This window comes from Marmota monax, unplaced genomic scaffold (genome assembly GCF_021218885.2).
Source record: "Marmota monax isolate L192 unplaced genomic scaffold, Marmota_monax_Labrador192_F-V1.1 WCK01_AAM20220418_F8-fsc00112, whole genome shotgun sequence".
In the NCBI taxonomy this organism is placed as follows: Eukaryota; Metazoa; Chordata; class Mammalia; order Rodentia; family Sciuridae; genus Marmota; species Marmota monax.
In genome coordinates, this window is record NW_026692073.1 from 2,347,779 (window position 1) to 2,374,877 (window position 27,099).

At 43.1% G+C, this 27,099-nt stretch overlaps 1 protein-coding gene, 1 non-coding gene and 1 pseudogene across 2 annotated transcripts; 2 read left to right on the plus strand and 1 right to left on the minus strand.

Annotated features, from left to right (window-relative positions):
- Window positions 1-420: 420 nt before the first annotated feature.
- LOC124102910 (U6 spliceosomal RNA) lies at window positions 421-523 on the plus strand. Its single transcript, XR_006855031.1, has one exon. It is a non-coding gene; the product is annotated as a U6 spliceosomal RNA (small nuclear RNA).
- Window positions 524-1,045: 522 nt separating this feature from the next.
- Window positions 1,046-4,830, minus strand: Sowahb (sosondowah ankyrin repeat domain family member B). The gene has a single exon (XM_046459057.2). It carries the CDS (start codon window positions 4,709-4,711, stop codon window positions 2,378-2,380), a length of 2,334 nt encoding a protein of 777 aa, XP_046315013.1. The 5' UTR covers window positions 4,712-4,830; the 3' UTR covers window positions 1,046-2,377.
- A 341-nt stretch (window positions 4,831-5,171) lies between these two features.
- LOC124102608 (large ribosomal subunit protein uL15-like) lies at window positions 5,172-26,622 on the plus strand (annotated as a pseudogene).
- Window positions 26,623-27,099: the final 477 nt, after the last annotated feature.

Genomic DNA, 27,099 nt, shown 5'->3' on the forward strand with positions numbered 1-27,099 from the left:
AGAATGTGGTAGAACTAACAAAGCTGGTTTGCTGGGAAGGCCAGTATCATTCACTTTTTAAAGAGTCCTGGCCTCTGTGAAGCCCTCCCTGATTTTCCCAGCCTAAAAGGGTCCCTTTCTTTCTCTCTCTCCTCCCTCTCTCTCCTTCTCCCTCACCTTTCCTTCCTTGCCCCTCCCTTTCCCCTCCTCTTCCCCCTTCTCTCCCCCTCCTCTGATATCTTCCAGAGTGTCTAATTCTGTGCTTAGGACACTTCGCAACTTTTGGCTTATGCTGTAGTTGTTTGTCCTCATTCCTGGTACCACCTTTTTTCATCTTGCCTAATTTTACAAGCTTTTATCTGATACAGTGCAGCTTTAAAAGACACCTCGGAGCAAGACAAGGTACAAAGCAATCAAGAATAAATATTGTTAAATTTTTGCTTGCTTTGGCAGCACATATACCAAACTTGGAATGATACAGAGAAGATTAGCCTGGCCCCTGCACAAGGATGATACTCAAATTTGTGAAGCATTAAAATAAATAAATATTGTTAAATATTAAGTTTCAAGAGTCGAAAAGTCACGTCCCACTCACCTTTACAAATCCCACACGATTATGCAAAATATTTATTGTTGCCTAAATCATATAGTGATAACAATATGGCAAAAACGTACCTTGACTTTTAAAGAAGTTGACATTTACTAGAATATTTATATAGATGTCTATCTTGAATTCTTTTAAATTTTCATCCCTCTAGAGCATGCCCCCACTATCTGTCATTTTTTTTTCTTTTTTTCTAGATTTGATTTGCCAAATTTTCATCCTTTAAATAGTCATTTTTTTTTGGAAAGAAGCCCCTAGATTTAATTGTTATGCCTTTTCCTCCCAAAAAAAGATAGGGTTTAGGGGTGTAGCTCAGTGGTAGAGCTGCTTGTCCAGCATGTGTGAGGCCCTGGGTTGGATCCCAAGTACTGCAGAAAGAGGGAGAGAAAAGGGGGTGAGGGAAAGAGGTTGACTTACTTCAAAGTATAAAGTAAAAATACAAAGAAATAAAAATATCTGACAGTCACTGAGACACAATTTTATAAAGAACATTAGCCATAAGTATAGTATAATGAATTATAAAGGTTTGCTGACCTTTTAATGGGGGAAATAACCAAAGAAACAAAAATATTTTAAAAACACAGCATCATAAAAAAATTAAGAATTTCCACTTCCATTTCAGCCCTCTTTGAATTTACATTCAAAAATCTCAATGTTGTGCTGCAGTTCATAGACTAGCCATTTTCTCATTGCAAATATCCACAACGATCAGTCCCTTATACACAATTAAAAGGAACATTTCCAGTTAGTTATACAGTACTTCAAAGCTAATATTTAATCCTAATTGGCATCAAGTTTAGTGCAAATAAAATTATATTTAGCAGCTTAGGGAATTTCTGCTGGGGAGGAATTTTTCTCTTAACCCTTATGACTTCCCCAGAATGAAATTATTCCCCTCTTCTATCAATACCAATGTTGGCCATTCAAACCTATTGAAACTACTACTAATAATTCTGTGGCACAGGGAGTTTCCCTGAAAGATGGTTTCAGTCACTATGCAAATGAGCCACATGCTTTATACATTTGGAAAGTTCCCTTTGGGTTGATACAAAAAGCAGGGCCTAACTGACATTCATTACTCTATACGGAGTAGAATCAAGGTTGAAGTTGGACCTTACCCACCTACTTCTCTCATCAGTGAAGAAACCCAAAAGAGGGAAGGCACTCATTGCTCTGTGCATTAGCTATCACAGGTTCAATTGAGAAGATTCAGGCTCAAGGCTGAGGAATCTCTTCAATCAAATTGTACTCACCAGTAATAATTTTATTACACTGATTTGAATGCCAAGAAAACATATCAAGAAAAAGAAAGCCATCTGATTTCAAACCTGGTGCTTTCCATGTTCTGCCAAGATTTATTCTCCAAATTAATAGATGCCAGAGAGCTACTAGCCAGAGAAGGGTTTCCCCCCCTGAGTTTTGGCATTCTTTGAATTGCTTCTTTTTTTGTTGGACATCTGTTACCTTTCTAGCCAAGGCCTAGGATTGCTGCTTCAGAAAACAATGTAGCTTACTGCGCCTAAAATTTCCACTGGCAAAGGAAATGGTAGAATACCTCCTGAGTTGTAAGTGCTGGCTTTGCCACTTGGCTAGGCTTCACTGGCCCAAGAACATGAGCCTTCACAAAGCTGAGATGGCTCCTAAGGTCCACTGTGCTGACATGAAACCCAGGGAGGCCATTCCACTTGACCTCTCTCTTTACCAACCCCTCAGCTGCTTTTCTATTCTCCCTGAATTCTCTGAGTACTCAAAGATGAGAGTGTGGTTGCTGCATGTTGGAGAGAGGGGCCCACCTCAGTCACTACACTCTTCTACCCGTGGAATAGGGAATTTCTCATACTGGTTGGCCAGTTTCCATTTGTTGTGCTGACTTTTGAGTAGTGCAGCTAAGGAAGTCTTTCGGGTGACATTTCTAGATACTTCCCGGCTCTTGGCCTTCCTAGTGGGGGAAGAGCTTTGGACTAAGGGATATACAGAGAAAATGGGCTTGCCCCGAGGAGCTCCCAGCAGCTGCCATATTTCCCCAGAGGTATTACTGGTCAGATATTGCCATGGTTTCTTTCCACTGCTGTCCCGGACATTCACCCGAGAAGACAACTTTTGCACTAGCAGTTTGATGACTCCCTGGTGGCCATGAATGGCTGCAAGGTGTAGTGGGGTATACCCACAACTAGACTTCACATTTACATCAAGCACAATCCCTGTCTTCCGTGCTCCTGAGACCAAGTCCTGAAGGGCCTGAAGGTTGCCATGTTTGGCTATCCAGTGCAAGGCAGTGTATCCAGTCAAGAAGTCTTTGTGCAAAGCCAACTGAGGGTCCTCCCAAAACAGTGTCAACACCTGAATCCAAGAGCCACTGGCAAGCTTCACAATCCATTCATGCTCCCTGGCATCTAGGGGGACCAGTGATGACTTGTGCTCAGAAGTTCTGTGGGGTACCAAGGCAGCAGACCCATTCCCACTGGAGACCCTAGTGTCTGCCAGTTTCAGTGTCAAAGCTGCATCCACCCTTGGGCTGGGCATTGTTCCTGCCTTGGAAGGTTTCCTGGGGCGTGGTGGGCGACGACTCCTTTTCAGCAAGTCCTCATCAAGGTACTCTTCATCAGAGGAAGACAGTTTGGCCTTCCCTGCCCTAAAGCTCCTTCTGAGAGACCTCCTTAACTTGGGAGCTGGCCAAGGCAAAGGCTCCTGGGAGTGGTGTGGGGGGCCTTTAGCCCCTGTTGGAACTTGTTGATAGGTATGACCGTTCCCTCTGTTCCTGAGGCCCTGAGGACTCTGAGGGCTGCCTTTCTTTGGAGGTACAGATAGGCCCCCAGCTGGATTCCTGAGCTTTCCCCAAACTGGGGTTCCCAAGGCAACTTGTAACCCCTCTTCAGAACCCCCAGGGGACTCTTTGGGCCCACTGCTGCTCTCCTCACTGCCATGGCTCTCCTGGTCCACAAAGTCATCCAGATCTTGGAGGGATAACTGACAACGAATGCTACGAAAGACAGCCTGTGGAGGATTCCCTGGCCACGAACCTGGGGACTCTTCAGGAACCACAGGAAAGAGAGAATGAGAGGAATGAGGGAGCTCTGACAGCGGTGATTTAGTCTCTAAGTTTGGCTCCAAGGGTATCCTGAGAAAGTTGTCCGGCAGCACTGACCAGGCCCGAATGGGACCCTGGTCCCGGGTCTGGGGCATCTGAGGGTGTCTGGCTACCCATTCTCGAGTGCGCTGCTGCTGCAGTTGCAGAGTGGAATGGTGCAGGGAACCTGAGGTCAACAGCTCTGGTCGGTCTCCTGGAGGGGTGGGGCGGGGCAGGAGAACTGCAGGAGATACCCTGCACTCAGCAGCTTCGGTGATGGCGGGAGGCGAGCGGGGCGTTGCAGGCACCCGCGAGGGCTCACCCCGCGCGCCTTCTGGCAGCTGCCTTGGAGCCCCGCAGTCATCCTGAGCAGGCTGAGCTCGCGCGGGCTTCTCCTTGGCAGTGGCAGGGTCCGGGAGCGCTCCGAGTGGCGGCACTTCCGGGAGCTCCCCCAGGCTGTTCTGGAGACATTCCCAGCAGCAGCGGCCCTGCGTCTCCGCCGCCGCGCACCTGGCTGCAGCTGCCGCCTTAGCCACCGGCACCGGAGCCCTTCGGCCGGGGCTGAGCCTCTGGCAGCCGTCTTCCCTAGTCGCTTCCCGGGTTCTGCTGGCCAGGAGTCCATTGCAACCTGCGACCTCGGCTAGGGCTGCGGTACCTGGTGGCTCCTCCTCTGGCTCCTTGTCGCGCCGCCGCCGCCGCCGAGACTGCGGTGGTTGAGGCTCCCCGCGGCGTGCGCTCGGCGGGGAGCTGGGCGCAGTTCCCCTTGCAGGGGCAGCGGCAGCAGGCGGCTCGCGGGGTCGCTGCAGCCCCTCCTCCCCCAAAAGGTCCCTATACCTCCTCTTGAGCACGACGTACTTGGTGCCGTCGGGGTCCTGGCGCACTGCGGCGACCGAGTTGACGAAGCCTTTGAAGAGCTCGCGGCGTTGCTGATGCTGGCTGGGGGAGGCGTCGGGGTCTCGGAGAAAGCTCTTGAAGTGGCTCAGCAGGGCGGCGTTGGTCACTCGGCCCCCAGCCTGGCACAGAAAGTCCAGTAGTGCCTCCTGGCTCAGCTCTAGGGCCATCGCTGCCTTGCCCCTTGCCCACGAGGAGTCTGCGTCTTGCCCTCCCAGTGGTCTTCCCTTCCAGCAGGAACCCTGGCCGCGAGAGTGTCACCTGCGCCCTGGGCGGCACCACCTGCCTCCATCAGCAGCTGAAGCCAGCGCTGCCCGCAGCCAAAGAGCACGCCAGGAGGGCCGAGGGTCCTCAGGGGGCAGCCCCCAGGCTGAGCCCCGGCGCGCAGCCCGGATGGGAGAGGGCGGCTCCTCTGCGGCCCCAGCGCAGCGCGGGCCTCTAGCTGCGAGTCCCCGCACCGAAAGTTCCCGGGATAGGTCGGAGTCGGTTTCACCTGCCCTGGAGACGCCTCCTCCCTGGCTCTGGGGGAAGGGCCCGGCCCGCCTCCTCCTGTCCCTCCGCCCTCTGAGGTCTCCCCCACCCATCCCGGATGAGTCAGGCTGGTTAGAGGCGCCGAGAGCACCGGTAGGTGAGGTCGGGAGTGAACCTCCGCAGGCAGCGAACCTCTCGGTAGGACGCGCGGTCACTCCTGGCCCGGGAAGTGGAAAGCAGGTAGGCGACAGGCCGCTCCTGTGAGTCCCCGCCTGGCAGGAAACAAAAGCAATACAAGGTCGGTTCCTGCCCTCTCCATGCGCAGTTCAAGTTATGACCCAAGTCGATGGGGGCGGGGAGTTGTCAAATTAACAGGCCGTCTGCGATTTCTCCAGAAGGTGCCTTTCCGTTTTACCAATGTCAGGGAATAATTTCAGATTCCCGGGGGCAGTACTGAAATCCAGGGAACTTAGGTTGCGTCCAAACCAAATCTTTCTTGATATGGAGATACAGATGTGGCTGCTCCTTGGGCTATGGCTTTATGGTGTCCAAATACACCAGCCGGTGTCTGTACTGAAAAAGAAATGACTGAAAATTACAGGCTAATATTAGTATCTGCCTTTCTTTTTCCTACATAATTTTCTCACCTTAAGATGCAAGGAAAAAAAAAAAAAAACACACAAAACTGTTGAATTATTTATTGTCCTGGGAGCCCAAACCAATAGGAATTGTGTCTCAGCCAGTTCTTTAGGATTATTTTGTTTATATTTAGTCTAAAATGTGTGAACAGAAGAGATACGCATTGTGTTTAGGTTGGTTTAACTGGCGAGGTCTTTGCTTTTGTAATGTAAGTTTCCCTCCATGCTCAAAATGCTGAAAATACAGACAGACTAGGCTGATTTGACCCCACTGTTCCTAATGTTAGATAGAATGAAGGCTTGACTCTAATTCTCCATTGAAGGACTATGAACTGTACCCAATTCAAGACTATTTGTAAAGAGCTGACTTTGTCATTATCCTCTTCAAGATGGTAGAATTACAGCACTCTCTCCCACCCCCAACAGATGTTACCTTTTCTCTGTCCACGTGTTGATCTATTTAGTCTTTGAGATCCTGTGTGCCTCTCCCTGTTCTTTATCAGCGCTGTTCACAAGCCCACTGAGCTTTTCAATGTTTAATCAACATATTTACCTATTTTCACTCCAAGCCCTCTCATTCTTTAGGTCAGCCTTCCTATTTCTTTTCAATACAAGACAGTCTTATTTACCTTTCAGCCCCAGCTGCCACAGCACATGTCTATTTCTTAGAATTCTCTCATAACTGCTGCATTTCTCATTATAAATTCCCCTCTCCTGTCATTTGACACTCTTCTCTCTTGTACTCCTCTCGTTTTTCCACTTTTCTTCCTTTTCCTTCTGTTTTGCATGAGCCCCAATTGTTTTTGCCAAGATAAAGTTTGAAAGTATGCTGACCCTACAATAGTCAAGATATTTTAGCATGGACCAATCTTAGTAACTGCCATATAGGCCACATTAGCTGAGCTTTATTTAAAATCTCCAACACTACCCCTGGTACTTTTCCATGAATGAGTTGGAATCTCTGGCTTTAAATTATCTAGGTCAGAAAGAAGAAATGGAAATATTTATTTATTTATTGAAGTACTAGGGATTGAACCAGAGTCTGACAACATGCTAGAAAAGTGTTCTACTACTGAGCTACATCCCAACTTTCGTTTTTGTCTATTTTTGGTATTTTCTAGAATTTAAATCCAATAGTGGGTTGAGGGGGGAAATTGTTTCCACAGATATCTCCACATAACATCAAGCCTTTAGGATAGTTATTAAAATAAATGTTTTGTATTAAACTTAAGCTTTCTTTTGTATTTATTTCCTAGTGTTGAGTCTTGGTGGAATTAACAGAGGTATAACCACATGAAGGGCAGGAGGGAGTCCAAATGGAAAACACAGGTAGGTATTTTAGAGTGGCCAGGTTTTCTTTTCTTTCTTTTTTTCCTTTTTTTTTTTTTTTTGTACCCAGGATTGAATTCAGGGGCACTCAACCACTGAGCCACATCCCCAGCCCTATTTTGTATTTTAGACAGGGTCTCATTGAGGTGCTTAACACCTCGATTTTGCTGAAGCTGGCTTTGAACTCTCTGGGATTACAGGCATATGCCACAGCACCCAGCTTCTTCGTAGGTACTCTTCAAAACATCAAAATAAAAGACTTGCTGCAAAGTCATAAAGAGAATGAGGCTTGGATTTGAAGTACTTAAAAAAAATTAGAGGAAGTGGGGGGTCATCAAAGATGTGATTGTTGAAATCAGGGTGGAATTACTTGTGGATTGAAGGTCTGCAGAAGTAGAAAATAGGGAACAAAAATTAAATTGTTCAGTTGCTTCAGATTTCTGGGCACCCTGGTGGTTAAGCATCCAGACCTCTTCTCCTCTTTGTCTCTCTTGTTCCAGGATAAGGGGATTCTAATTAAGAATGTTCTGTACCTTATAGCAGGAAGTATTTTCCTGCTTCCCTCATATCTAGTTCATTATTTCCAAAAATATATATGGAACAACTATCTTGTGCCCACACTGCTGGAAATGGCTATAAAGAAGAAAGTGAGCTTGAGAACTCTCTTTTACATTGGGAGCAACAGACAAGATAAATGTCATGAACCTGACCACTAATACTTTCTCTTGGCAAGTGATTTAACAAAGGCATACACCATGTTTGGAAGTTGAAGGGAAGTATTAAAGGAAGAACTGAGGCTCAGCTTGGCAGATCAGGACAATTTTTCAATAAGAGGCATCTTTGAGTAAAGGTGAGAAAAACCTTTAAAGTAGAAGACACATTGGTGCAGAGGCAAAGAGAGCTGACTTGGCTTAGCTTAGCTGTTTGGGGGAACTAACTGAAAAGAGACCTGCTTGGCCTGCTTAGCCTTAAGAAAGAGAATGTATGATGTTCAGGAAACTGTAAAAGTAAGGCGGCAGTCAGAATGAAAGTTTTAGGGGAAGGAAAACAGAGCCTTTGAAGAATTTTCCAGAGGGTAGCAAGCTGACCAGATTTGTTTTTTAGAATGGCCTCCTGGAGGTAAATGTTGGTTTGAAATCATGAACAATATTAATAAGTAAAAAGAACACATTGCAGAGCATTGCTGTATTTAACCAAATCCAAGACAGTATTGATTGCTTGACACATTTTGATTTTAGAGATATTCAAATGAAAAAAGTACTTCTTAAAATAAAATTATAGCATGTTTAATAAGATTCTATTTTTATTATTTTTACTTTTTATTGTAATGGGGATTGAACCCAGGGATACTCTACCACTGAGCTACATCCCCAGCCCTTTTAATTAATTAATTTATTTTCTTAATTTTGATACAGGATCTCCCTAAATTGCCCAGGCTGGCCTCAAATTTGCAATCCTGTCTCAGCCTCCTGAGTTACTATGATTTGAGGCATGTGTCATCATGCTGCCAAGACTGTTTTAGAAAAAGAAATGTGTATTTGGGGATTCGATTTGAGGACTGCCTGAGGGGTGACTTTAACTTTTTAAAAATAGCCTTATAAACTATTTGAGTATTTTACAATGAAAATATATTATTTTTTTCATTTGAAAAGGCACTCAAGAACCAAGCACACACTTGTAATCCCAAGTACTTGGGAGGTGGAGGCAAGAAATTTGCAGGTTTAAGTCCAGCCTCGGTAACTTAGACCCTTTCTCAAAATAAAATAAAAAGGGTTGGAGAGATAGCTTAGTAATAGAGCACCCCTGGGCTCAACTCCTAGTACCACAAAAGACAAAACAACAACAACAACAACAAAACCTGACATTCAAGCAAAAATGACATGAATGAACAAGAAAATCAGATCTTTAGGCTGGAGGAGGGAGGGGAGGGAGGGGAAGTTGCCAGCAGGGAGAATAATCTAGAAGTTACTGAGAATACCCAGGAAAGGGATAAAAAGGGTTGAGTTCAGCAGTGGCCGAGAAAGGGAAATGAACAGATGAATTTGAGAGATATTTACTAGGTGAATTCAGTAGCATTTGAAGCCAGAGGATCCTACCTATAGGATGAGGATCCTGCTTGGCTCACTCCCATGCACCCAGGCTGAGTAGCTGAGTGGATGCCTATTAGCATCTATCTACCTGGATAGAAAATGTAGGAGGAGTAGTTCTTGGAAATAGGATGATAATTTCAGTTAGGGGTATATTAGGTTTGAGGCTATAAAAATAGAAACATCTAAAAGTCAGTTGGCAATGTAAGTTCTGGGCACCAAGGATGTATGACTTTATCACGTATAAATGATTATTTAAACCACAGGTGAGGATAAAATTACTTATAACAATACATGTATATATGTGTATATATTTTCATATTAATATGTCTGTATATATGTATTTATATATGTACATTTATATATGTAAATATCTATGTATATGTACACACACACACACACATATATATATATATATATATACATACACACAGTGGGCAGGGAAGGTACAGACACTGAATCCAATTTGCCAAAGAGAAAGAGGAACTGAGACCTGTCAAGGAGACTTGGAAGGCTCAGCTAGAGGGAGAGAGAAGCACCCATATCACAGAAGCACAGGAGCAGAAGGAGGAACAGCTTTCTGGAGATGCTGCCAGGGGAGATAAGAAGTGAAATAGGACCAGAACCCGTCAGGTCACTGGGGCTGATCTGGAACAGTTTCAGAACAGTGGTGGGGATGAGCCCAGATCACAGAGGGGCAAGGGCTAGGAGGAGTAGAGTGGGGTACTGAACCATCAATGAAAGGAGAAAAGACAAATCTAGATAAGGAGAGTATCAAATCATATAAGATATTTTTCCTTTTAAAACAGTTGCCATCATGTCTGTGTGCTAAGGGGAAAGAGCCAGGAAAGGATAAGGTGAAGGCCTAGGGGACAGAGTAAATAAGTGATGAAATAAGGGTTGGAGTTGGGGCTGGAGTCCAGAGTTCATGGAGAGGGATTCCCTGGGGCAGAACAGGAGAGAGTCACTTTCCTTCACTAAGAACCGATAGAAGAAAAGTAGATATTGAATTAATTATCGCAGGTTAAACTACTATAACCAATAAAACCTACCTTGTATTGATGCAAACACAAACTTTGAATCTCACATCATAGTAAAGGCAGTTTTTACAGTCAGGTAGTCAGTTTTTCCATGCAGTTATTTAAACAGTAAGTTCCTTTATCTTCAACACCTGATTTCCATATCATTGAACAGTTTGCCAGAAAAAGAGATCATGTGGATATGCCGGTGGGACATTTGCATTGGCCAGGCATAGGAGTGGTATATAACATGAATGCTCAAATTCTATTGGTAAAAAATGTAGTCACATGAGAACACTGAACTACAAGGGAGATTGAGAAACATGATGGAGCCGCATGTCCAAAAAGAAGGAAGAATGGATTCTGGTGACAACCACGAGTCTCCTCACAGCTGTGGATGCACATCTTTGCATTTACACATGGAGGGAAGAAATCGGAAAGATTTTATACATAAAAACTTCCATTTCCCCTCTGATAGAGAAGAGGCAGCTATTTGCTGAGTATGAGTACTCAGGAGAGATAAAGAAGCCTCAATAAGGATTGTCTGTCATTTGTGGGTTTTGGGAGAGGCATATAGGATTGCCATTTGGTCAAGGGAGCCCATTTACCTTAGAAGTTCATAGTGCCACCAGACTAAATCACTATGCAATTTTCTCCATTAGGGCACAGTATTCTGGGGGTAGGTAGTTAGAAATGGAAGGCAGGCACTGGACTGTACTAGGGTTGAGGGTTGGCAGGTGGGGTCTTGAAAAGATATGTGGAGGAAGGCAAGGGTATGGATGACTAGTGAAGGAAGTCTCAGAAGGGGCCTAAGATATCGGAAGTCAAGGTTTGAGAGTGTCTTGGTGGAGATGAAAAGCAAGTGCAATGGGAATAAGTGAATATGAAAACTAGAAGGTTGGGATGTTGTGAGCAGAACATTAAATATCCTTAAGTCATGGGGCTTAATGCTTCAGGAGTAGAAGAGTTAGGGGTGATGATAAGGTTCAGAGTGTGACAATGTGAATGAAACATGGTAGACACTGGAGATGACAGAATCGTGGAACAGAGAGAGGTGTTGAATGATGAGTCTTGGTAGGGATACTGAAGTCGTCGATGATGGAGAGGATGCCTGGAGTCCTCCATGTAAGTTCTTGGTATTGTGGCCTGAGCAATACAGATGGCATTCTGCCAGGAGTTCTTGCTCTCATCCACAATAAACTCAGCAAATAATGTAATACTGCAGCCACTTAGGCACATGTGTCACAACCCAGACCACTTCTTTTTGTTTAATATCTTTATTTTATTTATTTATATTTATGTGGTGCTGAGGATCGAACCCAGTGCCTCACACATGCTAGGCGAGTATTCTACCACTGAGCTACAACCCCAGGCCCCCAGACCACTCCTCTCGACTGGATCTTCATAGTAAGTATGGGCACTGTGTGCAACAGATTATCATTACTGTTATAGCCTGTTCATGTTCCTCCTAAAATTGCTATGTTGAAATCCTAACCCCCAAAGTGATGATATCAGGAGGTGAAGTCTTTTGGTGGTGGTTATGGTTTGGATCTTTAATGTCCCTCAGAGGCCATAGTTGAAGACTTGGTCACCAGCATGTGGTACTATTGGAAGGGGGTGGAACTTGTAAAAGGTTTGGCCTAATGGAAGGGAGTTTACTAATTCATTAGCATGCCCTTTAAAGGGATGTTAAGACCCCACCCTCACCTCCTGCTTCCTGCTTACCCATTAGGTAAGCAGCTTTTCTTTTCCACACAATGACATTTCAGCCTCATCACAGGTTCACAAGCAATGAAACTGTGACCTAAAACCTCTGAAACCATGAGCCAAAAATAAATCATTCTTCTTTAAGCCATTCTTCTCAGGTATTTTGTCACAGTGACAGAAAGATGACTAACACAATGATTAGGTCATGAGGTGAAGTCCTCCTTAATGGGACTAATGCCCTTATAAAAGGGAACCCAGAGAATTTCCTTTCTGCCATGTGAGGACACAGCGAGAAGACAGCCATCTGGAACCTGGAAGTGAGCCTTTGCCAGACACTAAATCTGCCAACATCTTCATCTTGGAATTCCCAGCCTCTAGAACTGCGAAAAATAAATTGTTGTCTAAGCCGCTGAGTCTATGATATTAAAGCACCCTGAGTGGATTAAGTCAATTACCTTGTGAAAAATAGCTCTCCTTGCTGTTTATATGTATATATTTCTTGCAAAATGTGCTCTTTATTTTCACTTTTTTTTTTTTTTTTTTGAGATAGGGTCTCACTGTTGTCCAGGCTAGTCAAACTCATTGGCCCCCAGCTTGTAAAATGTCCAAACCCCTTCTGTGGATGGTTTCTCCACCCAAGAAGGTAGATGAAGTGTTAATCATCCAGATAGGTGGGTTGATCCCCAGGTGAAACCAATCCCCAGGTAAAGTGAAATGTGGGAAGTCTGGAGAGAAAACCTAAGCAGAGGGCACTGCCTAGGCATCCTGGCCAAGCAAAGGAAGAACATTTTCCCTTGGGCTAAGAGCTGTAGTTGAGCAGTCTAACTTACATACCAGATAGCTTCATGTCATAGGGCTCCCTGCATTTATTTTCCTTCTCCTTGCATTTATTTTCCTGAACCTTTATTTATTTATTCAGAGCCTACTGGGTGTACGCACTATTGAGAGACTGGGAACCCAATAGCAAACCAGACAGATAAAAATGTTTGCTCTCAGAAAACTTAGATTCCAATGGAAAATAGACAGCCAATATACATAAAAATAAATAAGAAAATGTCACTATCAATAAGTGCTCAGGTACAAAAGCCAGCTGAGGTGATAGAGTGACTCTAGCAAGGATGAACAGGAAGGCTTCTCACAGATGACAGTAACAGACAGGGGCCACAGTGAGATGAATGGAGGAGAAGGGAGTAGGATGGGATGAGCATTCCCATAGAGGAAATGGCTAGTATCATGTCAGAAAGGAGCTGAAGAACAGAAAGAAACCAGGGTCAAAGCTGATGCACAGTGAGCAAGGGAAGGGTGGAGCGAGAAGTCAAGAGAGTGAGTGGGATTTGGGTGTTGTAGGGCCTAATGAAGTTTGGGTTTTAGTCTAAGTATGAAGAGAAGCTATTGGGGACTTATAATAAAACAGTTAACATATAATTTGTGTATTAAGCAGCTCATCAGACTGCAGTGTGGGGACCAGATTGGAGGGGATGCTGAACATCCAATTGGGAAACTCCTGCAGCATGTGAGATGAGAGATGAAGTTGAGATGATGGTGACTTGGAACATCAGGGAATCTGGTAGAGAAGGATTGAGCATTGAAAAATGTGCTAGAGGCAGAACTGAGAGAATTTGCGGATGAAATGGATGTAAATTTATCAAGATTGAGAGTGTTGAGTTGAGAACTGGTTTAGAAGCAGAAAGTCAGACATTCTATTTAGCAAAGATTATGCTTGGGATGACCCTTAGATCTCTGAGTAATGATCTGGATTAGGTGCTATGGTTTGGATTGGTTTGTCCCCGCAAGATTCATGTGCTGGAAGTTTGGTCCCCAGCAAGGCAGTGTTAAGGTAGTAGAACCTTTAAGAGATAGGGCCTAGTGGAAAAATTAGGTCGTGGAGGTTCCATCCTCATGGATGTACTGATGTTGTCTTGCAGGAGTGGGAAGGTCCTCCTAAGAGTACTTAAGTTTTTATGAGAATGGGTTGATAGAGGGCAAGGCCACCTGCCATGCATGCCCTTTCTGAACACAGCTGTTTTCTGCTTCTCCAATATGGTGGGATATATCCAGGGACACTTGACAGGATGCCAGGGACCTGCTGCTTGGACCTTAGAGCCACAAGAATTCTAAGCCAAATAAACCTATTTTTTTTAATAAAGTATCTATCCCCATGCATTTTGTTATAGCAACACAAAAATAGACTAAGACAGTAAGCAATTAGACATATAAGACTGGAGCTTATAGGTAAGGTCAAATTAGAGATAGAGCTTTATAACTCTCAAGCATTGAGATGGTGTTTTAAAGCTATGGAATTAGACGAATTTATCCATGGAAGGAATCTAGAAAGAGAAGAAAAAAGTCCCATGGCTTGCCCCAATGCTAGGAGTCCAACCTTTAGTACTATCTTTCTTAACCATTCTATGACCCTTATAATAAGCAGAATTATAAAATTCATGTTATGTCTCTCTAAGGCCAGTACTGTTTGTGGTTACAGCAGACATTAACATGAAAGACTCTAGGAATAAGGTTAATTTCAGGGTCTGAAATACAGTTTGTGTACTTCTCTCCCTGTGGAAAACCTTGTTCCATTGCCAAATCTAGAAGGTATGGGCTTAATTTTTTTTTTAACATGGCAGTATGTTTTCTAGGTATATTCTGTTTACACATGGGAAAACCAAGTTTCAGAATTTAGTGTTGTCTTAATCTATTCAGGCTGCTATTAAAAAATACCATAAATGGGGCAGCTTTTTAATGAGAAAGATTATTTTTTACAATTCTGGAGACTGTGAATTCTAAAACCAAGGCCCCAGCAGATTCAGTGTCTGGTGAGGGTCTGCTGTCTGGTACATAGATGGCGCATTCTAGTTGTGTCTTCATTTGGTGGAAGTGGAAACTCTGGTCTCTTCAGCCTCTTATAAGTGCACTAAGCCCTTTCATGAGGGCTCCACCCTCATGACCTAATCACCCCCTTCAAAGGCCACACCTCCTAATACCATCACTTTGGGGATGAGGTTGCAACATATGAATTTTGGAAGGAGGTTATAAACATTCAGCATATGAGATGAACATCATTACCTAAGTACATGTATGAAGACACAAATGATGTGATTCTACTTTGTGTACAACCAGATAATTGAAAAATTGTGCTTCATTTGTGTACAGTGGACTGAAATGTATTCTGTCCTGTATAACAAATTCAAAAAAATTAAGTAATTAAAAAAACCTTATATCCATACAAAAAAAATAAATAAACATTCAGCATAGCAAATATATTGTAGAAATTGCACTTGTATTTGAGTAGAATTCAGGTTTAGCATTTTGCATTAGAATCATCTTTCCTCACCTCTCTAGTATTTGACTCAGTTGATCATTTACCCTTCAAAATCCTTGTCTTGGCTTCTACGCCATTATTCTTTTCTGATTCTTCTCCTACCTCCCTGGCTTAGCTCTGAGTCTCCCTTGCTAGCTCTTTTTTTTTCCATTTCTTCTTTCTACATTCTCTCTACTCATTCCCTAGGTTCTACCTAAATAATTTTGTCTATTTCCCCAGATTCAATTATCACCTATATTCTGTTTTGGTGTGTGTGTGGGGTGGATTAGGGGGAGCGCTGAGGATAAAACCCAGGGCTTCACACATGCTAGGCAAGTGCTCTACCATTGAGCTAAGCCCTAAGCCCACCACCACCTGTATTCTTATGATTCCCAAATCTATTTGTGTAGCACACCTACAGAGTACTGACTTTCAAGTAATTAGTCTCATGTTAGCTCTTTCCTGATCTCTTTAAATTTGAAATCTTTCTGGAGCTGAGTATATTGGCACATGCCTGTAATTCCAGCTATTTGGGAGGTTGAGGCAGGAGCATTGCAAGTTCAAGGCCAGCCTGGGCAACTTAGTGAGATCCTATGTCGAAATAAAGTTTTGAAAAGAGATGGGCTTGCAGCTCGGTGGTAAAACGCTTGCCTAGTATGTGTCAGGCCCTGGGTTCAATCCCCAGGAATGCAAAATAAATAAACAAATAAATAATAAAACCTCTGGGCCTCAATTTCTCCATTTGTACAATCAGGGAATTAGACTAGATGATTCTGCTGTTCCTTCCAGTGCTCACATTCTGATTCTAAACTTCTTATTACTTCTCTTATATTAATAATAATGACATTTATTGCACACTCTATGACCAGGCATTGAATCAAGGGCTTTAACCATATTAATAAAATTAATTCTCCTAACAATATCCTATGAGGTAGGAGTTGTTATTATCTTCATTTTTATAGTTGAAGAAACCAATATCCAGAAAATGGAATTCCCTACTATTGGATAACCAGTTGGTGGGGAGCCAGGATTCAACCCTGACAGTTCTAGTCCGGAGGCCACATCAGTTATTCCCTGAGTAGTTCTTACTATTTGCCTTCAAAGCCCATGATCTGTGTTCTCCCTTCTCACCTCAGCCCATTTCCCTTCTGCCTCCTCTGGGTCCTGACACCTTCTGTTACATATCTCCCTTGTGTCTGCATCTTCTTCTCTTCCTATACGTACTGAATGTTTTCCTTCTTAACACAAAACAAAAAAGAGCACTTTGCTTTGACGTGCCCCTGCTTGGTCAGTGCCTCAGCTCTCCCTCATCACTCTGTGCCCACGTCCATAGGTGTCCTCCTCCCAGAGGCCTTTCCTGGCCACCTTGGACAAATCGGCTTCTTACCTCCAGGTACTTCCATTCAGGAAAAGTTAAATTTGGGTTGTTTATTAGGCATTAAAAAGAGGTGGTATTATGGCTTGGATATCAGGTGTCCTCCCAAAGCTCCTATCAATGCAGGCATATTCAGAGGTGAAGTGATTAGATGATGAAATTTGTAACCTGATCAGTTCATCCTAGTTTGAGTGGACTGACTCGGTGGTAACTGTGGGCAGGTGGGGCGTGGCTGGAGGAGGTCAGTCTTAGGGGGCATTCTTCCTGAGGCCCTTTCCCCACTTTCTTTCTCTGCTTCCTGACCCTGCCATGAGCTGAGCGGCTTTCCTCAGCTGGGCCATGATATTCTGCCTCACCTCAGGCCCAGACCTATGCAATCAGCGGACCATGAACTGAACCTCTGAAATCAGGAGCTAAAACAAACGTTTCCTTCTCTAAGTGGATCTTAATACATAAATATATTGGTTACACTGATGCAAAGCCGACTAAAACCGCAGGCAAGTGGGAAATCTGTGCCATTCCTCATCCAGAACATGGGCTCCCTGAGACCAGGACCATGTCCTGTTGTCCATTAGCAAAGAATTGGTTGTGGAGATTGACTTGGAGTAACAAGGTGTATTAGTATCCTGTACTGCTGTAATGCATTTCCACAGCCTGTGTGCCTTAAAATAACAGGGATTAATTCTATCACAGGACGGAAAGCCAGACGTTGAAAATGAAAGCCTCTCTCCCTTGGGAGACTCTAGGAGGGAACCCTTCTTTTTCTCTTCTAGCTTCTGCATTCTCTAGCTTCCTTAATTTGTGGCCAAGGCACTCCAATCTCAGCTCCCTCTACACTTTTTCAAACCTTCTCTTCTGTGTGTCCATCTTCTTCGACCTCTTACGAGGACACTTATCATTGGATTTATGGCCCAGTCAGATAACCCAGGATGGTCTAGTTACATCTGTAAACCTTTACCTCTTCACAAATAAGGAAACATTGATGGGTACCAGGAATTTGGGACATTGGCATAGCTTTTGGAGGGGCATCATTTAACTGATTAAATAAGGGAACAGGCCGAAGCTCAGGAAGGTCTTTCTCCAACCTCTCACCTTCTCCCCTTATTCAAGCTAACTTAAAATTTCCTTCAGAATTTAATTCAGCTGTCACTGAATCAAGGAAATCATCCTTGACCCACATCCTCGGCCCCAGTGCATGTAAATCAGTGGTTATCACATACTCAACCCTGTTTTAAGGGCTTCCTCTGTATGAACTCCCCTCTTGCTACAACCCTGTGAGATAGTTCCTATTACTATCCTTATTTTACTGAATCCTCATGTTTTCTCCACCTGACCTCCCCCAGGGCAGCAACCAAGACTTCTTCATTTCCCTACCCTACCACACACTGTGGTACCTCCAAGCTCTCTATAAAAGGCTGGAGGACTCAATCAATGACTGAAAAAGAGATAGGGTCACAGACCATGGAAGTTTTTGAGCATCCAATTAAGACATTGGGAGTTTTTTCGTCTCAGCTGCCGCCATGCCATCCAGACTGAGGAAGACCCAGAAACTTTGGGGACACGTGAGCCATGGCCATAGCTGCATTGGCAAGCACCGGAAGCACCCAGGAGGCTGGGGTAATGCTGGTGGCATGCATCACCAAAGGATTAACTTCAACAAATATCACCTTTGGGAAAGTTGGTATGAGGCATTGCCACTTAAAGAGGAACCGGAGTTTCTACCCAACTGTCAACCTTGATAAATCGTGGACATTGGTCAGTGAACAGACACAAGTAAATGCTGCCAAAAACAAGACGGGAGCTGCTCCCATAATTGATGTGGTCCGATCAGGTTACTACAAAGTTTTGGGAAAGGGAAAGCTCCCACAGTAGCCTGTCATCGTGAAGGTAAAATTCTTCAGGAGAAGAGCTGAGGAGAAGATTAAGGGTGGTGGGGGTGCCTGTGTTCTGGTGGCTTAAAGCCACCAAGAGCACTGGAGGTTTATTAAATGCTAACAACAACAACAAAAAAAAGACATTTGTATTTTTAGATCACAGGGCCAACATAATTTTAGCACTGAGAAATGATACCCTGGACCTCCATCTTTCAAACGTATCTTCTCCTTAGTCAATAAAAGTCTTCTACCAGAAAATGCTCTGTGGAACATTTACCTTCAGTATATACTGTAATTGCATTGTTATTTGTATGTCTGTTGAGCAGATTTAAAGATTATATTACCTAGCTGGGCACCATTTCTCAGCCTGTAATCCCTGCAACTCAGTAGGCTGAGGCATGAGGATCACTAGTTCAAAGCCAGTCTCAGAAATTTAGCAAGGCCCTAAACAACTTATCAAAACCCTGTTTCAAAATAAATTTTTAAAAATTAAAAACAGATGGGGATGTTGTTACTCAGTGGTTAAGCACCCTTGGATTAGATCCCTAGCACCAAAAAAAAAAAAAAAAAAGAATTACATTATCTAATTTTAGCTAAATTAATCTTCACCAAGAAGGTTTCAAATAAAATAATTTTTTTTTTTTTTGGAACTGAGGATAGAACCCAGGGCTTTATGAATGCAAGACAAACACTTTGCCACTTAGCTTCATCCCAGCCCTCAAATAAAATAATTCTCAAAAAGAAACCATGGTCTAAAGAAATAATGAACTTCAAGCCTTAGGGAACAATACTGCAAGTGCAAGGGATTTAGTAGGGGCCTTCAGTTACATTAGGCTTGAAACAATGACCATCTAACCATTTCTGCCAAGAATTGGCCCACAAACTTAAAATTATGACAAATAGAAATTTGTATTCTCCACTTTAATGATGAGCTCCTCCTTAAATGTATACTGGAGCTTTTGATTTTAACTGATGGTCGTGTAAGAGGTCATCATGAGTAGCAATATCCTTATAATTGTTTATTTTTCCTTATTTCCTTACATGGTTTCTATTTAAGTTTGATTTTTATAATATGCATAACATTAGCACAGAACTGCATGCATATCATTTCAAATAAATAAGTTGCCCTGGTTTGTCACTTACTCCATGAGCCTATTATATGTAGCTATTTTCTACAGCTTTCTGTATTTGTTACTCTTTTTCTTTCTTCTCCATATGGCACAGTCCTACTGATTGTTCAGATCTTCCCCAACATTCAGAGGCTCCAATAATCATTCTTTCCTCCTCCTTCTTTTAGAATATACCTCTATTGTGGCACATCTCCCTTGGAATCTTGTGTCTCCCCCAGTGGATTACGAGTTTCTGGAGGGCAAGGGTCCTCTATCACTCCCTTGTTCTTAACACCATGCAGTAGCAAGTAGTGTGTGTCCAATCAGTGTTCACTGAATATAATCATCTCAGAGTATTCAATGTCCTAAACCCCAGACCAATATGATGTGTTTTTCATGTTATATATAAATAGAGGAAGCAGACAGCTATGACTTTAAAGCAAGAGCCTTCATTTCACATATAGCATTTTACAAGAACAAGTCTGAAGGTAGGGTCTCTGGGTTCTCCTGACAGATGGTAAATTAATTTGACGAATGCCCATCTTCACTGATTACATGTGAAGTAGATCCAATTCCAGACTTTCTGTTTTACATGTAGTTATGAGCTACTTAGTTGTAATGTACTAAATGTGTTATTAAAATTGGATATCTATGTACTATAATAGGCACATATCTAAAGAGTAAGGATTCTAATTTAGCACTCTTCAAAAAAGTCTGGCAGTCAGAGAAATCCTTGGCAAAAGCACATATGCAGATAGTTGGATTTCCCCCAAATTTCAAAAGGCTAATTTCTTATCATGCATCTTCACTATTATATTGAGTTGACATTATGATTCTTTCTTCTTGCTTATTAATTATAAATGACTGAAGTTTAGATTTATCATTATCAATTTGTTCTGGGTTTCATTAATTTGTTGGTATCTTGGCACAATGATTACAGAGAGGGGTTCTGGAATCAGAGTGTCTCCCATGTACAATATGTGTGAAGTTGGGCAAATTATTTAATTTTTCTGAGCCTCAGGATTTTGTGTGTGTGTGTGTGGTACTGGAGATTGAACCCAGGGCCTCCCACATGCTAGGCATGTGCTCTACTACTGAGCTACTTCATGAGCTCTAAGTCTCAGTTTCTCCATTTCAAATTAAGGTGGGAGGGCTGTAGCTACAGTTCAGTGGTAGAGCACTTGCCTAACATGCACAGGGCCCTGAGTTTGATCCCTAGCAACACACACACACACACACACACACACACACACATAAGTAGGAGTACTTATCTCATTGGTTTGATGTAGGGAATCACTGGATTAATGCATATAAAATGCATTCACAAGATGGTCCCTGGCATATAGGAAAGGCTCAGTACATGGTATCTGTATAATGTGTATTTGCATCATATTGGAGTCAGATGGAAAGTAAAAGTAGTAAATAAAAATACAAGCAAGGCCTTGAGGAGGTGGCGGCACATGGTACATATATTTGTTAGATTCTGACTCAACTTAAAAGAGTGACAGAACCAAAATAACAGAGACATTAAAATACAAGTTTATTTCTGCCAGCCATGGTGACAGGATCCCAGTGACTCTTGGAGGCTGAGGTAAGAGGATTACAAGTTCAGCAACTTAGTAGGACTCTGTCTCAAAAAAAAAAAAAGTGCTAGGGATGTATAGCTCAGTGGTAAAGTGCCCCTGGCTTCAACTCCCAGTACCCCCATTCAAAACAAATTTATCTGCATAATAAACAAAATCAGGCACAGCCCAGAGTTGAAATCATCATTTACTTGGATTCCTCCCATCTTGCTCCACTATTTCTCAAAGTGAGATTTCCATTCCATAGTTGAGAGGACTGTAGCAGCAGCAGCCATCATGTCTGCACCCCAGTTAGCCAAAGAGAAGAAAGGCAAAGAAAAGGACAGAACTCCTCTCTTAAAAACACGTGTTCGAAGCTGCACACAACACTGCTGCTCACCTTTCACTGGCCAGAGGGCAATCCCACAGACACCTCAAGCTGCACAGGATGACTGGGAAATAAAATCTTTATTTTGGGTAAGCATATTCTCAACTAAAAAAGGGGACTTTGCTGGATGTGGAGGCATGTGCTGATGATCCCAGCTACTTAGAAGGCTGAGGCAGGAGGATAGCCAATTCTAGGCCAGCTTGAGCTACTTACTGAGATCCTGTCTCAAAATAAAATTTTAAAAAAGACTGGGGATATAGCTCAGTGACAGAGTGCTCCTAGGTTCAATCCCTAGTACTGCTGCTCCTCCCAAAAAGAGGGACTTTATTGTCACAGAACTAGGCCTCAACTAGTTCTTTTTCCTTTGGGCAGGAAAAATCTTTAGTGAATAGGATCATCTTGAATGTTTTAGGACATTTACTCTCTGGGCCCCAGATACTACCTAAATGCCGATTAGCACCCTCCCAGTCACTGTATCAACCCAAATGTTCCTGTACACTTACTATTACTCTTAAGGGGTGGTACTACCCTTATATTTAAGAAAACTAAAATGTAAGGGTAGTACCACTTACTGTATGCCTATTACTGTATGCCTAGTGTATCCCTTTCAGGGAAACACTCCTTGGCCTAGCCAAGTGTTGGATACCTTCTTGTTGGGTGGCTCTTCTTTTCTAGCTACAGAGATGAGAAAGCAGGTCACTATCTGACCCATACCGGGCCAAATAAAATCTTTTCCCAGGTTTTTAAAAACAGACCCAGGGGGTATGGTTTAGTTCCTTTATGAGTGGAGATGTGAGATCTAGGCTTTTGATATACTAGTGGTGGAAATGTAAGAAATGTAAAGTTGTCTACTCTTTTGGAAAATACCATTACAACTCTTCAAAATATTAAGCATAGAGATATTATGTGTTATGGTTTGGATAAGGACTGTCCCCATAAATCTCATGTGAGATAATGCAGGAATGTTCAGAGCTAAAATGATTAGATTATGAGAATGTGACCTAATCAGTGGGATAACCCATTTGGTGGATTAATAATTTGAAAGGACCACTGTACTGGGTGGATGGGTGTGGATGGAGGAAGTAGGTCCCTGGGGTCATGTCTTTGAGGATTATATATCTCTTCCTGGGCTCCTGGGATCCTGGAGCTGTCTTTCTCTGTTTCCGGTTTCTCAGAGCTGAGCAGCTTTCCTCTACCACACCCTTCCACGGTGACAGTCCACCTCACGTGGGCCCAGAGAGGAGGAATCAGATGACTATAGATTGAACCTCTGAAACCAAGATCCTAAAATAAATGTTTCCTTTTCTAAGTTGTTCTTGTCAGGCCTATTAGTCACAGCAATGAAAAGTGGACCAGCTGGGTGAGGTGAGGATGCCTGTAATCCCAGTGGCTCCGGAGGCTGAGGCAGGAATCAGGAGTTCAAAGCCAGCCTCAGCAAAAGTGAGGCGCTTAGCAACTCAGTGAGATCCTGTCTCTAAATACAAAAAAATAGGACTGGGGATGTGTCTCAGTTGTTGAGTGCCCCCTAGTTCAATCCCCAGTACAAAAAAAGAAAAAAAAAAGTAGACTAACTGGGGATTAACTTTCCTCTACCACACCCTTCCGCCATGGTGTTCTATCTCTCTGAGGACCCAAGCAATGGCTGACCATGGATTGAAATCTCTGAAATCATGAGTCACAATACATCTATCCTACTTTAAATTGTTTGTATGAGGTAATCTACTCCTAGGAATATGTGTTAATCAGCTTCTCATTGCTGTGACAAATACCTGAGATAGTCAACTTATGAGGAGAAAAGGTTGATGGAGGCTTACAGTTTCAGAGGTTTTAGTCCATGGTCAGTTGCCCCTGTTGCCTTTGGGCCTGTGGCAAGGTCACATATCATAGTGGTGAACATGTGATGGAACAAGCTGCTCTCCTCATGGTGACTAAAAAGTAAGGAGAGATGGTAGGGCTGGATTCCCACTATTCCCTTTGAGGGCACAGCTCCAGCCTAAAACTTCCCATTAGGCACCATCTCTTAAAGGTTATGCATCCACCATCTCCCAATAGTGTCAACCAGGGAACGAAGCTTTTAACACCTGGGCCTTTGGGGGTCATTCTAAATCCAAACTAACTATAGTATTATATCTCTGAGAAAAATGAAAACATATTGTTATGGTTTGGATCTGAAATGTCCTCCAAAGTCTCATGAGCTCAGAGGCAGGACTTTGGGGAAGTGATTAGATCATAAGGGCTTTGACCTCACCAGTGGATTACCACTGAAGGCTGAATGGACTACCAGGAAGTGGGAACTAACTGGAGGAAGTAGGTCACTGGTGTGTGCCCTGGAGGGGTTTATCTTATCTCTGGCCCCTTCCTCTTTTGGTCCACTTCCAGGTGAGCCCTCTGTCATGCCCGTCTGCCATGATGTTCTGCCTCATCTCAGGTCCAGAGCAATGGATCAGTGGGAGCTGGCTGACTGGAGCCTCTGAAACCATGAGCCAAAATAAATCTTTCCTCTTCTGCGTTGTTCTTGTCAGGCATTTTGATCACAGTGACAAAAAGCTGACTGATACACATTTGTTCACACAAAACCCTGTTTATGAATGTTCACAACAGCATTATTCATTACAGCCAAAAAAGTGGAAAGAGCCCATTAATCCATTGACAGGTGATTGAGAAAACAAAATGTGGTATAAACTACTAACACATGATGCTACTGTGTGGATGAAACTTGAAGAAAACATGGTAGTTGACGGAAGCCAATCACAAATGACCATATTGTATGATTCCACTTGTATGAAATGTGCAGAATAGGTAAATTCATAGAGACTAAAAGTAAATTATCCCCAGGCTCAGGGACACACACCTGTAATCCCAGCGACTGGGGACGCTGAAGCAGGAGAATCCTACTCAAAGCCAACCTCACAACTTAGCAAGACCCTGTTTCAAAAAATAAATAAAGGTTGGGAATGTAGCTCAGTGGTAGAATGCCCCTGGGTTCAACCCCAGTACTGCAAACACAACAACAATAAAAAAGAATGAAGCAAATTACTGTTGGCTGAGGAGAGGGAGGAATGAGGAGAGCTTGACAATGTATATGGGTATTCTCTCCCATAGTCTGAAGCTTCGTATTTCCTGATCTGCTCTTACTTAATCTTAATAAATTCCCATGTTTTTACTGAAAACTAAACAGGGAACACACACCCACACACAAAGTCTTCATGGATTATAATTACAATTTTAGAAATGAGAAAAGTATCACATCCGCTCCCTCCTCCCGCAATACAGGTGATTAAACCCAGGGCCTCATGCATGCTAGACAAGTGCTTTACCCCTGATCTACACCCCTGGCCCTTTTTTAATTTATCTTGAGACAGGGTCTTGCTAAGTGGCCAAAACTGGCCTTGAACTTACAGTCCTCTTGACTTGGCCTCCCGAGTTGCTGGAATTAGAGGCATGCACCACTGTGTGGAGATATGCCATTTTGTACATGATTTGACAAACAAATTTAATGGTAAAGCAGATATGTATGAACCTGTTCCTTCACTCCATTCATCACTGATCCTGCATCTACAGAGGGTCTTCACTGTTATCACTGGGGTGTTTTTTCCACCCCCAAGAGAAGTCAGAATGATGATATATATTTGGTCTGTATCCCGGGTTCTTCCTCAAACCTTTGCAAGTTTCTAGTATAGGAATGTCTTTTGTCATTCACAAGGAGCCCCTTTTCACCAAGCCTGAATTTATGCTAATGAAGAGATTCCTGCTAAGCCTTTAGATAGTTTCAAAGGAGGGATTGGTCAGCCAGGAAGACCAAGTACAGGTACAGAGGACTGGAGGTCTCAACCCCACACTTCCTTCTCTTGGGAGGGGAGAGGAAGCCAGAGACTGAGTCCAGTTGCCACCAGAGGTGGTCTGAGGAGGTCTCAGAGAGGGAAGTCTTCTGTTTAGGATGGCAGAGTCCTTGTAGGAAAAATAATTTCAAGATGTGTCAGATAGGGAGGCACAGAGATTTATTTAGGAAAGCAAGGAATGTACATTCAAGGGACAATGCTGGCCATCTCAAGAGGGAGAGATACTTGGATTCTTAGGCTCTTCTTTTAAATTTTTTTTTTTTTGTACCAGGGCTACTTAACCATTGAGCCACATTCCAAGCCCCACCCCCCCTTTGTATTTTATTTTGAGACAGGGTCTCCTGAGTTGCTTAGGGTCTCTTTAAGTTGCTGAGGTTGGCTTTGAACTTGCGATCCTTCCCCCTCAGCCTCACAAGCTGTTGGGATTACAAGTGTGCACCACCACACCTGGCTCTCAGGCTCTTCTTTGAAAGGAAAGTGGGTGAAGGGTGGCCATGAGAATGTAGGTAAGGATGACATCAGTCTGGTGATCATAAGACGCTTCATGTTGGTCTGGCAATTTTCAGGTTCCTTAGGTTGACATCTTCTCCATTATCTGATCAACAGATAATGTTGGGAAATGTACACTATGTTAAAGGTTTCATATTTCTCTGTGTAATCTATTCTAGAAATATGTGGGCAAATTAACAGTGCAAGGTCAGTTTTCATAAGTGGGTGAATTTCTAGTACCTTTAAAATTATGAATGAAGATTTGTGGATTTCCCAGGTAATTGGGAGTGGCAGGCCTGTGAGAGAGCACTGGCTTGGGAGGAAAGGTATGAAGAACTTTAGCACAAAGCTTTCCAACTAAAGTTCTAGTCTCCTTGTCCTTCCTTTTTTCTCCTATTACCTATCTCTTATTTCTTCTGTCCTACCTCACTGTAACATGTTAAATGATTTAATCAATCCTGCCTATATAAAGAAACCTTGATTAAAAACTCTTAAGAAGCTTTAGTGGAATTCCTGACTTGTGAACATACAATATAAAGGGCAGGCATGGCACACCCAGACTCCATAGGGGCAGAAGCTGCCACCTCTCCTCTCAGACCTCATCCTAATACATCTTTTCCATGTGACTGCTTCTTTTTTCTTTTGGTAGCAGGGATTAAACCTAGAGGCACTTTACACTGAGCTACATTCCCAACCCTTTTAATTTAATTTTCAGATAGGGTCTCACTAAATTGCTTAGGTCCTTGCTGAGTTGCTGAGGTTGGCCTCAAACTTGAGATCCTCCTGCCTCAGCCTCTTGAATCTCTGGGATCACAGATGTGCACTACTGAACTTGGCCCCATGTGACTATTTCTAATTGTATCCTTTATAATAAAATGGCACTTGCAAGTACAGCACTTTCCTGAGTTCTGTGAATCACTGTAACAAGTTATCAAATTTGGAGGGGAGTTTTGGAAACTTTTGATTTTGTAGCCACCTTGGATAGTAAGAAGTGTGGGTGACACCTTGCATTTAGCATCTGAGGTGGGGGACGTCTTGTGAAATTTAGCTCCTAACTGTGGGTGTGTACAAACTATGGGTGGTGTCAGAATTGAATGGAACTGTTGGACTCCCAATAGTCAGAGAAGTGTTGGAGTGTACTAGAAGGTAGCATTTGCTAAGTGGACATTATCTAAAAAGTTTGAGAACACCACAGAAAAGTACTTAGGATGAAAGCATTAGAACTTAAATATAAGAAAGAAGCACTTTGCTACTTTGAGATACTTCTTCAAGTAAGATGAAAGTATTATTTTTAGAGTTGAGTTGTTCTTAGCCAGGCCCAGAGGCACATGCCTGTAATCCCAGCTACTTAAGAGACTGAGGTAGATGGATCA